The 12,994-nt window shown below is 60.4% G+C and overlaps 1 protein-coding gene across 1 annotated transcript; it reads left to right on the forward strand.

Annotated features, from left to right (window-relative positions):
• The first annotated feature begins 327 nt into the window (after positions 1-327).
• On the forward strand, positions 328-12,090 carry TESK1 (testis associated actin remodelling kinase 1). Its single transcript, XM_033086069.2, has 10 exons — positions 328-575; positions 7,341-7,462; positions 7,605-7,653; positions 7,865-8,011; positions 8,193-8,275; positions 8,592-8,682; positions 8,909-8,992; positions 9,437-9,526; positions 9,693-9,843; positions 10,072-12,090. The coding sequence occupies exons 1-10, from the start codon at positions 357-359 to the stop codon at positions 11,112-11,114; spliced, it is 2,079 nt and encodes a 692-aa protein (XP_032941960.1). The 5' UTR covers positions 328-356; the 3' UTR covers positions 11,115-12,090.
• The last annotated feature ends 904 nt before the right edge of the window (positions 12,091-12,994 follow it).

Here is a 12,994-nt window from a genome sequence, read left to right on the forward strand (position 1 = left end):
GCATGCGGACATCGGGGCGTGCGGCACCCCGCGCTGCCCGCCGGGGCGGGGCGCGGCAGGGCGGTGGTGGGGGGTTCTCCTGCTGGGCTCGGCGGCGACGGCGGCGGGTCCCAAGGAGTTAAGGGCTGTCCCCGCCCCGGCCCCGCCCCGCCGGTGCCAGCGCTCGGGGCGGCGGAGGCGCAGCGCCGGGCCGCGGCAGGGGTCGGGGGTGCGCCGGCGCCGGGCCATGAGCGCGGAGCGCCCCGGAGCGCCGCCCGCCCCGCGCCGCCGCCGCCGCCGCCGCCGCCGCTAGCATCGCCCCGGGGGCCCGGGAGCGGCGGCGCCCCGGCCGCGAGGCTGACCCGGCGGGGATGTGAATGGCGCTGGGGGTGCTCGGCGGGACCGACATGGAGTGGGAGAAGCTGCCGCGGCGGCCCGGGGAGGGCGAGGGGGAGGCGGCGGGGCCGTGGCCGGGCTGCGGGCGGCTGCGGCCCTCCTCGTACCGGGCGCTGCGCAGCGCCGTCTCCACCCTGGCGCGCATCGACGACTTCTACTGCGAGAAGATCGGGGCCGGCTTCTTCTCCGAGGTCTTCAAGGTGTGCGGGGCGGGAGCGGGGATGGCAGTCCGCGGGGCATCCCGCCGGGATCGGGCGTCCCCCGGGGACCGCGGCAACAACGCAGCCCCCGGCCGCGCCCTCGGCTGGGGGCTGTGATCCCCCGCTCCAGCCCCGGCACCCCGGCGAGGCCGGGGGGTGTTCGAGACGGTGCCGTGCGGAGCGGACCTGGGCACGGCGCCGCTCGCCCCGTCCCGGCCGGGGCGTTGTGGCTCCATCCCCCCGGGCAGGGGGAGGGGAGCGCCGGCTGTGTTTACAGCCGGGGAGGCTGAGCGCTCCGAGCGCTGCGCCGTGTTTGCGCGGGGGGTCGGGTGGCGGGCAGCCGAGCCCCGGGACCCCTGTCAAAAGGCTGGACATCCGAGCCCGCCCAGGGTGTGCCTCTGGCAAGGAATCCAGGTAGCGTTCTTAGCCTCTCCAAGGTGATGTCCGGCGTTGCCGGGCCTGCTGAGCTGGTAATGTACAGGATTCCCCACGGGACCCCCACCCAAGGTGTTTGGCTTTGGGACAGGGGTGTGATGCCGTAGAACGGCTCGGGGCTGAATCCCGGCTGAGCCTCCAGAGCGCCTTTGTCCTCCATCCTTTCTGGGGCTGTCAGCGTGGGAATGCATGTGTTTGACCAGTGCCCAGGATACAGGTGTATGAGTGCTGGTGGGGAGCTCAGGGTCTCCAGCAGTGAGGCAGAAGTGCGTGGTGGCAATATCCTGCCAGCCCAATGCACTGCTGCTGGGGATGAAGGGCTGTGCCTCGATGTCACCACCACCTCTCCGGCAGAGGGGAGATGTGTGCATGTGTTGTTTTGAGCCTCAGCATCACTTAAAGTGCCATAAACCACTGGGCTAGCACTGCCCTTAAGTGGTGATCTACTGGTTTCATATCCCTCAAAGAGCAGCTTAGAGGTGGACACAACTCCCACTACCTGCCACCACCGACCCTGGGGTCACAGGCAGTGCAGCTGGGCATTCACATCCTGGCAGTACCCTAGGGTCCTTCTCCAGCCCTGACACCATTCCCCACTCAGCAGGGAGACCCCAAGAGCTGTCTCCTCCTCAGCCACAAAAGTGTCCTGTGAGGGGCTATGGAGTGTGTACAGAGGTCCCTCTCCTTCATGCTCCCTCCTGGAGCTCCCAGTGCACCCATGACCTCCCTGCTGGCTGGGTTCCTGCTATTGATCTCTGGCTTGGAGTGCACAGCAGCACCTTGGAGCAAGGGAGGCATTTAATAATACCAGGCGTGGATATGGCTCTTTAATAATGGATGCTCCCGTGTCTCAGCGAGGCCACGGTACGATCTCTTCTTGCGTCGCTGTTTTCCCAGACTCTGCAGGAGCCACAAAATGCTCCTTCCCCCATACGTTGTTTAGCTTCTTGTGGGGCCACTGGCATGTAGGATTTGGGGATTGGCAAAGGTTGAGGGGTGGGAAGGGGATCAGGATCAGTAGTTGACATGTGCATGGTGGCAAGGAAGCAGGGATGGGAGGGGGCCAGATGGGGCTTTGTGCTCGTGTGGTGGGTTGAGTCCAAGAGCTCAGCAGGGTGGTGGGGTAAGCCTGGGATCTGAGCTGGGGTTTGGCCGCCAGAGCTTGCAAGGAGGACAGAGCTTGGCAGGGCAACCCAGGACCCGTTTTCCTCCCACCTCCCTTGTTCGTTCTGCAGTTTTCCAAGGCTGTGGGCACTTGAATCTGCCTCCTCTGTGTGGCTGCTGTGTCCTATGTCATTCCAGCCTTGGTGGGTGAGGGGGACAGGGAGGGGACCTGGACATCTCTGCCTCTGCACAGGTAGCTCAGTCGTAGCGTGCAGCTGAGCCAGGGCCAGGCAGGGTGCTGACAAGCATCTGACTATCTTCTCAGCATTAAAGCCAAAGGGTGCAGTGTGTCCAAGCCCTAGTGTCCCAAACTAGCCCCTCCAGTCAAGCACCTCTCTCAGAAAGGCTGTCCAGAGCGAACAGGAGACACCAGTGACAAGAAGCTGCTCTTTTTCATGGCGCTTGTTCATAGCTGATTCCCCACTGTGCTGCAGAGCAGGGCTGTTTTCCCTCTGGAGCAGCTGGTTCTCATTGCCTTTTCCTGTGCAATTTCAGAGGCACTAGGCCCCCCCCATTTCCTCAGATACCCAGACATTTCAGGAAGCTACCTTTATTTCCAATTGACTGAGCAGATTGAGCCAGGTCTGTTTGTGCCAGGCATTTTCTCCAGCCTTAAACCACTGTTGCTTCTCTTTCCCAAATCCCTCTCTTACTCTCCCATGTACTGTCTGCAGCAGACATAGGGGCTGTGGAGAGCATCCTTGGGGCTGTATCCAGAAGCCTTCACTCATCTGAATCTCAGCCTTATGTCCTGATGTTGCACATCCTCTTGGAAATGCCATCTTCCAGGGTGCAGCTGTATGATGTGCTCTGCCCAGCACCCTATTTCCATGGCATTTTGTGTTTGTGTGTTCATGTGGATTAGCAGCTCCCAGCCTGGGCAGAGCTCAGGAGAGAGTTTTGGCATCACTGTCACTTGCCCATCTCTGCTTGCTTCCCCATCAACCTTTTGGATTTTCTGTTTACTTCCAATTTTCCGGTGCAACTAATGGAGCAAGTGCCTCCCTCTTATCTGCTGCCCTCCATCACGGTCCTTGCCTTGTTTTACAGAGCAGGATGAGCAGCATGACACTGACGGAGAAACTAAGGCAAGCAGGGAGGAAGTGAATTAGCCAAAGTCAGCTAGCCATGGCAGGGCTTGGAGCAGCCCTGGCCCCACAGTTGCCGCTTGGGAGCCCTGGGCACAGGAAACGTGTTGTGCTGACCAGCTGGAGACCTGCCAGCCCCTCTCCTGCTCTATCACGGGGCATGCTCCAGGCTTGCCAGTCAGGGCAGACAGCGATCTGCCACCACAGTGCAACACTGGCACTGCCCCGGCTCCTGGTGTGCCCACAGTGCCACTCCTGGGAGAAAAGGAGGTGGGGGTTGCTGATGGTCAAACACTCTCCAGGAGCAGGTGTTTATGTCTCTTCCTCAGACAAAGTCTGTCTTGACTGATTCTGCCTTTTCCATTTGATGAGCACGTTTTCCAGTCCCACCCAGTTGTGTTATTGGGATTCCTGTGAGCTCAGATGCAGCTGTTGTGGGTGGCTGTGGGGTTACCAGTGGCATTGCTAGCTCCCTTGCCCTGCTCCTGTCTTGCCCACAGAACTCTCTGGGGTGACGGGTACAGGCTGGTGTCCCTTTGTGACTGTGCCTTGCCTGTGTGGGGCAGGGGGCAAGGGAATATCCAGAGAGTGGGGCTGTGTGTCAGGCCATCCCGTGCAGGGTGCAGGGGGGCTGGCTGCTGAGACCTCCGGGTTGGGAGATGTCAGGGAGCTTTGCCCCATGTCTAGACGGGAGTGCCGGCTGCGAGGAGGGAGCAGGCCGTCTGCTTGCTCTGATTAGCATGCTCTTTAAATAAGACTCTAATTTCCGCTGTTAGAAGAGCTCAGATCCCTTGTGCCCGGGCTGGGGCTGCCGCCAGCCTGTCCCATCCCCCAGCCCTGTGTGCTGGCGGCAGATGGGATGGGGACCAACGTGCCACAGCACCCTGGCTCAGCCACAGGACCCCCATGAAGTGCCCAACGGACCAGCCATGTGGGATGCCAGGGAGCATCGGTGAGGGGTGAGGGCTCGCCTGTTTCCTGGGTGGGGGACAAGTGGCTTGCCCTCCCCCCACAGCCCCACACGGCTGCCTGGCTGAGCTCAGCTCCAGGGAATGCGCTGGGATTCCTGGGCACCATGCCAGAGTGCATGAGAGAGGCAAGAGGGGACACCTTCCTGCCCGAGGAGGTTGTGCTGCCTGCTGCCTTCCCTGTGTGTCAGTGGGGGAGGAAACCCCCTTAGTGCAGGGCTTCAATCCCCCCGAAGTCATGGCTGGTGCCCTTTGCTGCTGTGTCTGTGTCAGAGGGCAGCCAGGGCGCTGGGCTGGTGCTGGCACCTGGACAGACTGGGTAAACCGGCCAGTGCCTGTGGAAGCCGTGGAAAGGGAGCATAACACCTTCCCTGCTGTCCCAGGTATGGGCTAGCCTTGAGCCAGGGAGCTTGCAGGGAAGATGGCAGAACAGGGCCTTGCAAGTGCACTCAGGACGTTGGACAGCCTCAAGGACATCATGTCCCATGGGGATGGAGTCACAGAAAAAGACTTTGGGGCAGGGCTATACTGGCCAGGAGCTTCTGGGATCTCTGGGATAATTCCTGGGAAGCAACTTTCACCAGACCTTCCCTCCCCCAGGCTGCCTCTCCTCCAGTCTGAAGGTGTCCAGCACCGTGTGACTGCACTCAGTCCTCACTCAGCCTATTCCAATGGCAGGTGGCTTTTTAATGAGGAATTAAGCCACAGGCACCACCCGACTGTGTAGAGCTGAGCTGGTGGGCACAAGATGCTACTCCCTGATGCCGGGCCACTGCTGCTGGCAGGGAGCTGGCCAGCCCTGCGGCACATGGCCACCAAGTGCCAGCGTTGTGCGTGCCGTGCAGCATTCCTGACGTGGGCGCGTGGCGCCGGAGCCTTGCCGCCTCCAGCCATCCCGGCGGGGATGAGCCTGCCTCCGCCACTGAGCCGGGTCCTGCTGTCTGGCAGCTGCTGGTGCCAGCCAAACTGACCGAGCCAGTCCTGCCAGCCCCACATGGCGTGGGAAGGGAAGGAAGCACTGCCACCAGGAGAGCTGGATCAGGAGTGATGGGTTTTTCTGGGCAGCACCTAGTGCCAAAGTCTTGGCAAGGCTGCGGGTCATGCTGGCCTTGTCCAGGCTCTGCTTTCCTCAACCCCTGGCTCTGTGGGGAGCTGGAGCGACCAAGGGAGATTGTGCCCAGCCTGCTTTGGTCACACAGGCCCCCTCCTTAAAGCCTGCACTGAAGCCTGGCTGAGAGCCCAGTTTCTGTTTCTGGTGTTGCCCTCAGCTGCCCCACGACAGGGATGGGGTGGAGGAAAGACAGGGATGATTGAGTTGGGTGGGGTTACCCCTTGCCCTTGGTCCAGGTGTGGCCAAGGAGTCCTAGGGCATCAGGATGGTGTTGGCAGCTGTTCCAGATGCTGTTGAGCAGTGGTGTGGTGAGCGGGGTAGTGAGCACAGGGAGGACTTGGAGCACCATTAGATGGAGCCCTCTGGGTGCTCCCCACAGCAGACACTGCAGTGTTACCCTATGACAGGCTCTCCCTGAGCCCAGGAGCTCAGTATATCCAGTGCTCAGCAAGGAGGCATGGGGAAATCCACCCTCCCTTCTCCCTGCAGCATGGTGGAGTGCCAGAATAGGGGCTTGTGGTGGCAGGTGTCTGGGGTGTCCCCTTCCCACTGGTCCAGGATCCATTCTGGGCTCTGCTGTCATGTGGCCCCTGTAGGTGGGTCAGGAGTGCCAGCTGGCTGTCTGGGGCTGGCTGCAGGTGACGCAGGTGTAACTGGAGTGGGGTGCCCACAGGCAGGTGTCTGCTGAATTATTCAAAACCTCTCCATGGGCTCAATGAGCTCATGGTGGCATGGCACAGCTATTCCCTCTCACTTCCACTCAGACTGGGACTGGTTTGATGTCTGTGCACAAGACATGTAGAAGGATCTTTATAGAGCACTCATTTCCCCCATGCCCTTTTGAAGGGATGTGCTGCCCCATCCCCTGGGTATTTTCTGCTGGATAGATCCCCATCATGGCATGCATGCCAGGAGCAATGCCAGCCAGGGGGTGAGAGGAGAGCCCTGGAGGGCCCAGCATGCCAGCCTCCCCCTGTTGTGGTGGGGACAAGGGCCAAGCTGTGAGCGGGATGGGGGTGCTGGGGATCCTGCCTCTGGCCAACCCCCTGTGTTTTTCCTGAGAAGGCAATCCCTGAGGTGAGGGGTGTTGTGGGGGTGTTGTGGGGCTGGCCAGGGGCTGGCACCGGCTCAGCAGCCTCAACCAGCATCGACTAAAAAGGAGAAGAGCAGGGAGCTGACGGCAGCGCTGAGGAATGCCTGCGCCTCCGTGCACAGTGCGCAGCTCTGTGTGTGCTGGGGGGCAGCTGGGATCCACTGGGTTATCCCCCCAGCAGCTGCTGCTCCAAGGTGGGGGGTGGTATCCCACCCCCAGCACCTGCTCAGGAGGGGACCCTCAGCACTCGTTTGGCCCCACCCCATAACAGTGCTAGGTCAGGGCATCCCATGCTCTTCCCTTGCCCTGCACATGCCGGGGAGCTGCAGATGGACGGGGTGTCCGTGCTTGGCCATGCTCCAGCTGCTGTTCTTGGCGGGGGACCAGGCCCCCAGATCGCATGACAGTGTCGGGCTGGGGCTGGCTAAATATACAGCTCATCCAAGCTCCATGACCTGCCAGACTAGGGTCAGGCACTTCACCAGTTGGCCACACCTAGAGCTGGTTCTGAGGGGCAGTGTGCCCCCTCTTTTCTCCACCCCATGCTGGTAGGGTCTGGCTGGGTGGTGCTGACCCAAAACATGTCCTCCCTGATGCTCCCCAGTCCTGAACCTGACTGTTCTTGCAGCCGAGCTGGGCTCACAGCTGTTGCTGTCTCTTGGGAGTTCAGGGCAGTGTAGCATGGTGGAGGGAGCAGAAGCAGGGTACCCCAGGAAGGATGGGGCTGTGTGTCATCAGTAGTGCGAGTGTTTGGAGATGTGGGGAAAGTGCCCCCCTAGCCCTAGTGGTTCCTGGGGTGCCATGGGATGGACCTTTCTGGGGCTGGGGCAGGAGCCGGGTGAAGCCTGGCGTTCGTGGGGTCTGCGGAGGTACGTGGGGCTCAGCCTTGCCTGTGTCCCCCTCCAGGTGCGGCACCGCCAGTCGGGACAGATCATGGTGCTGAAGATGAACAAACTGACCAGCAACCGGGGCAACATGCTGCGGGAGGTGCAGCTGATGAACCGCCTCTCGCACCCCAACATCCTCAGGTAGGACCTGCTTCCCCACTACCTGCCCCGTTGTCCCCCTTTTGCCTAGCCTGGGGGTTTGGAGGTACTGCTGGTGCTGGATGAGCTCTTGGGGCTGGTCCCTGCCACAGCCACCCTCAGGTCCCCTCTGTCTGTCTCACAGGTTCATGGGGGTGTGTGTGCACCAGGGACAGCTGCATGCACTGACAGAGGTAAGAGTGTAGTAACAGCTGTGAATCTCCGGGTTCCTGCAAGCCCGTGATACCTGTGGGGACATGTTCTTGGCCTGTGACACATGCAGGCAAGGCCTACTGGGAGGCTGTGGTGTGGGATGGTTGGAATATGCATTAGGATGAGAGATGGGCATCCAGTGTTATTGGGGGGAGGGATGCTGTGATGCGATGGTCTGGCTCTTTCCATCAGTACATCAACGGTGGGAACCTGGAGCAGCTGCTGGACAGCCCTGTGCCCCTCTCCTGGTCCATGCGTGTCAAGCTGGCCCTCGACATCGCCCATGGCCTACGCTACCTGCACTCCAAGGGCATTTTCCACCGCGACCTCACCTCCAAGGTGTGGGATGTTCCAAGGCACCGCATTGCCCTCATGGTCTCATACCCATGCTGCTGCCTTGCTGCCCCAGGCATGGCAGGCTGGGGAGAAGGAAGCTGTGCAATGCTGGGGCATCCTGAAACCGGGAGGCAGGGAGGCAGGGCCGGTGCAGTTGGTGTGACACGTCCTCCTGTGCCTACAGAACTGCCTGGTGCGCTGCGAGGCCAGTGGCTACACAGCTGTAGTGGGTGACTTCGGCTTGGCGGAAAAGATCCCCACCTACAGGTACATGGGCAGCATCCACCTGTCCATCCCCATCCCTGGAGCCTACTCAGAGCAGAAGCTGGAGAGGGATGGATGTTGGGGATGAAGCTAAAAGGGTAGGAATGGGGGTGGGGAGGTGGTCCCAGGAGCAGTTTGGGAATGGCTAGGAGGGGATGAAGAAGGGGGTGGTGTGACTGGGGAGAGATGAGTTTGTAGGGTGCGTGGAGTTAGACCAGGAAGGGGGTGAAGATGGTCATCTGGGATGCTGCAGCAGGAGGATGGGAAGTTGAACATTTGGGGGACTGGGCAGCCTCTGATATTCCACCATGTCTCCCAGCGAGGGCAGCGAGAAGGAACCGCTTGCCGTGGTGGGCTCCCCGTACTGGATGGCACCCGAGGTGCTGCGTGGGGAGATCTACAACGAGAAGGTGAGGCTCCCTCTGTGGAGCTTTATACAGGCTTGTGCTGCTAGTGGTGTGCAGAGTTTGCAGTCTTGGGGTGCACATAGAGGGAAGGAATTGGGCATCCCTCTGGTAATGAAGTGCCAGAGCCCCAGTGTGGCTCTGCAGGGAGAAGAAGGGCTGTGGCCTTGCAGAATGGTGGGTACATCAGCTCGGGGCTGATGTCACCTCCGTGACTCCCCACTCTCTGCAGGCTGATGTGTTTGCATACGGCATCATCCTGTGCGAGACCATCGCTCGTGTCCCAGCTGACCCCGACTACCTGCCCCGCACTGAGGTGACTCTGGCATGGGAACGGGGGAGGTGTGGGTTTGCAGCACTGGGGCTGAGACCACTTCATCAAAGAAAGGGGGGTCATTCTGTGTCGGGCAGAGACCCATGTGCAGGACTGGTCCCACATCTCAGGGCTGGGATGCTGCATCCCACTTGCTGCCTGGGGAGGGATGATGTGTGCAGGTAACATCAGAACCTGTAGTGAGCCTGAAAAGGAGAGCAGGCAGTTGGATTCAGGCAGAGAGCAGAGGTGATATCTGTGTCCTAGCATCACCCAACCTTAGCCCAATTTGGAGTGACATCAGGGTCCTCCCTGCTGTGCCCCAGCTGCAATACTTCCAGGTTTACAGCCCTGTGTAATTGTGCAGTGGGGAGGGGGCCAGGCCCTGCTGGGCCTTCTGGTGCTCCAGGAGACCCAACCTTATTCTTCTTCATTTCCCTGGTGCAGGATTTTGGTCTGGACGTCACCACTTTCCGCACCATGGTGGGAATTGACTGCCCAGCGGCCTTCCTCCAACTGGCTTTTCACTGCTGCAGTGTGAGACTCCCACCTCCACTGACTGCCCTTCCTTGCCAGGACAGGGCAGCCAGGACAGGCTGCCTTGCCTGCTCACAGGGAGAGCAGGGAGCTGCCTTTGCTGTGCAGGGCTCCCTGGGGTGCTTGAGGAGACACAGACCTGACAGGGAATCCCTCCTGCCCACAGATGGAGCCCACCTCCCGCCCCTCATTCCTGGAAATCACGCAGTGCCTGGAGAGCATCTTGCAGCACCAGCTGGGCACCGAGGGTGCCAGGCCCACCCTGTTCGGCATCGGGGAGAGTCTGCCTGCATCTGGAACCTCAGCCACACTCGGTGGTACGTGGGCACCTCGGGGATAGACCATAGCAAGGTGTAAAGAGGGGGAGTGTGGGGTTTCCTGTCCAGGGGAAGGAGACAAGGGATGATGTGTGAGGTCTGCAGGATAGACCTGATCCCTGTTCCTCCTGGGGATATGCCCATAAGTTATTGGGTACCCAGCTTCCTGTAGCACCCCACATGGTCAGCTGCTGGCTGCTGGTGACACTCTCCTGTGCCCATGCCCAGGAGCGGCCAGGAGGTCAGCCAGCCACACCGAGCAGTCGCCCCTGCGTGAGCTGGGGACGCAGCACCTGCAGCCAGACCAGCGCCTGTCCCGCAGCCAGTCTGACATGTTCCCTTCCAAGTCACCTACCCTGCTGTGGCCACTGGAGCCTTACAGCGGGGGCAGGTCCAAGGAGATGTCCCCCCGTGTCAACCCCTTCTCCCAGCGTGAGGACCTGAAGGGGGGGAAGATCAAGCTCTTTGATACGCCGAGCAAGTCGGTCATCTCACTCACCTTCGACCTGCCCCCCCCCGCCCCGCTGCAGCTCAGCAACCCTGTGACGCCTGAGCCTGCCATGGAGGTGCAGTGTGACTTCTCAGCACCCACCACCAGCCCCCGCAAGTGCCACTCTCTGCCCTCCTCTCCTGAGCTGCCCCACCGGGGGGCCCTGGAGCTGGGTGTGGGGTCCTCTCATCCTGCTGATGACCCCCAGCCCCCTGCCCTCCTTCCTCCCCCGGCATGGGGAGGACCCTCCACCCCCAGCTCCAAGGCAGAGGAGCAGATAGACTGTGGCCCAGACGGCTCTGAGCCGCCGCAGCCCAGCCCGCTCTCCCTCAACAGCAACTTCATCCGCACTGCATCCTCGGGCACACGGCCCTGGCAGCCCGATGTGCGAGCCCCCAACGGGCTCCTCCTCAACAACAACCACGTCATGGTCAGCAAACCTCTGGCCTGGGGCAGTGGGCTGGAGCACGGCTTCTCTGAGCTCAGCATCTCCTGTGCAGCAGCGCTGGAGCGGACGGAGCGCTCGGCCATGCTGCCCGGGCACAGCTCTGGTGCCACACTGGAGCAGGATGAAGTGCTGCCCTGCCCTGGCTGCTGCCTGAGTCCCTTCAGCTTCAGCTTTGCCTCCATCTGCCACCGGCCAGCACCGAGTCCGCCTCGCTACCAGAACCTCAACTGTGAGGCCAAAAGCCTCATCTGCCATGATCGGGGCCAACACCAGAAAGTCCCGGGGCCAGTGCTGGCTGAGCCCAGCCTGAAGCTGCCGGAGGCACAGTCCTAGTGATGGGGACCCTGGGGAGTGGGGCTGAATCCAGCTGCCCCTTGCACCCCTCTGCAGCCACAGCACTGGGAAGTGCAGGAGCCTGGCACATCCCCACGGTTTGTCATCACTCAGCACATGGTGGCCACCACTGGCCATGGTGCCAAGTGCTGTGGCTGCCGCAGCGCTGTCCAGGCACTCAGGCACCTACCCCACCAGGATCAGCCTTGGGGATCTGCAGGGAACCCTGGAGGTGGGCTGGGTCTCTGCTGGGGACCAAAGTGCAATAACACCGCTGCCCAGAGCACTGCCCCGAGCGGCAGGGCTGGTCCCCCGCGGGGGCCATGGGACTCAAGCCCTGGATCCAGGATCCCCTTTCCCCATGGGCTCACCCCTCTGCAGGCTCTCGCAGAGGGGTATATAGTGAGCCTGTTGCCTTGGGAGAACTGGGAGCTCCCTGCATCCAGGCGGGTGAGAGGGACTGGGGCTGGGGGTAGAGAGGTCAGCGTGTGTATGTGTGTTTTTGGGGATCCTGTGGGACTGGTGGGTGAACCCATGTGAGTCCACAAGCGTGGGGAACACAGCCAGTCCCTGACACGGGGAGAAGAGGGGCAGGGGACCGTAGAGGGGCAATGCCCATGGGCAGTGCACGGGGAGGATTGCCAGCACTGGGGTTGTCCCTGCCTGACTGATGCTGAGGGTCGCATGCTGAGTCAGCACAGCGCTCGCGTCCCTCTGGCACGCAGGTTTGGGAGCAGGATGCTGGCAGAGGGGCCAGGATGCCATCCTGGCATCATGGGGATGGGGCCAGTGGGCAGCACAGCTAGGCTGCCTGGCCCCCGGCAAGGGTGGGAGCCGGCTTTCCTCCCTCCTGCACAATGCACTGGTGAATGCAGAACTCTTTGTGTTTTTTATTATTATTATTATTATTAATAATTGCTAGTAATATATACCCAGCTTATTTAAAGTGTTCATTAAAAACTGAATGTCCCAGCAACTCAGACTGCTGGTTCTGTCTCTTGGATGCACATCAGATGTGGGCCCAGAAAGTTGCATGGTCTTGCCTGGGCACTCTGGGGAGCTCCTCCAGGACTGCAAACCAGCCTGGCTCAACTCAAGATCTCAACTCCCTTAAACTCTCTCCAATGAGATGGCTTCAGACAAATTTCCTTTCATTATTTAGGTTCTTTGGGTTCGTTCCCTTGAGTCCATGTTTGCTGTGGTGTACAAGAAAACAAAGAGCAGATGATCTAGGTCTCTTTATTGCTGTAAAGTGGGTTTAACCAGCAGACAAGACAGGCGAGTGGCACATGCCCCCTCCAAAAAGCCTGCCTTTAACACCCTTTTGCTCTTCATGCAAGCTCACTCACATAGCAGTTCATCAACTATATATGGCACACACAACATCATCATAAACCGAGAGCATTTTCGCCTGGTTGAATGTAACTTCCTCTGCTCTCACCTGGCCGCAGTGTTACATCAGAGCTACTTTGCTTAATCTTCACATGTGCACGTGTGTAGCAGCTATTTAAAGTCCTGATAAGTTGTCTCACAAAGCGTCAGCCTTATACAAATGCCTGAGTTAACTTTTGCTTTTGAAAGGCACAATCACACCGTAGGACCCTAAAGGTCGTTGCTCTACTTTCTAATTAGCGCCAAAAAAAAATCCCCAAATGTCAGCACCGGCCAGTTCAAGCTCAGCTTCTCTCCTTAGGTGCTGAGGCTTTGCCGAGACCGTTGAGTGCTGGGTTGTCTGAAAGCCATGGCCAAGCTGCTCCTGTGATGGGTCAGGCAGAAAATTGCTGCTGTGGGGAAGGGACTGTGTGGGGGTAGGGCTTTGCTGTCCCCAGCTCCCGCTCCTGGCATGCCAGCACCGCAGCTCTCTCTGTGCTGGGGATGTG

The sequence above is a fragment of the Catharus ustulatus genome, chromosome Z, assembly GCF_009819885.2.
Source record: "Catharus ustulatus isolate bCatUst1 chromosome Z, bCatUst1.pri.v2, whole genome shotgun sequence".
NCBI classification, from domain to species: Eukaryota; Metazoa; Chordata; class Aves; order Passeriformes; family Turdidae; genus Catharus; species Catharus ustulatus.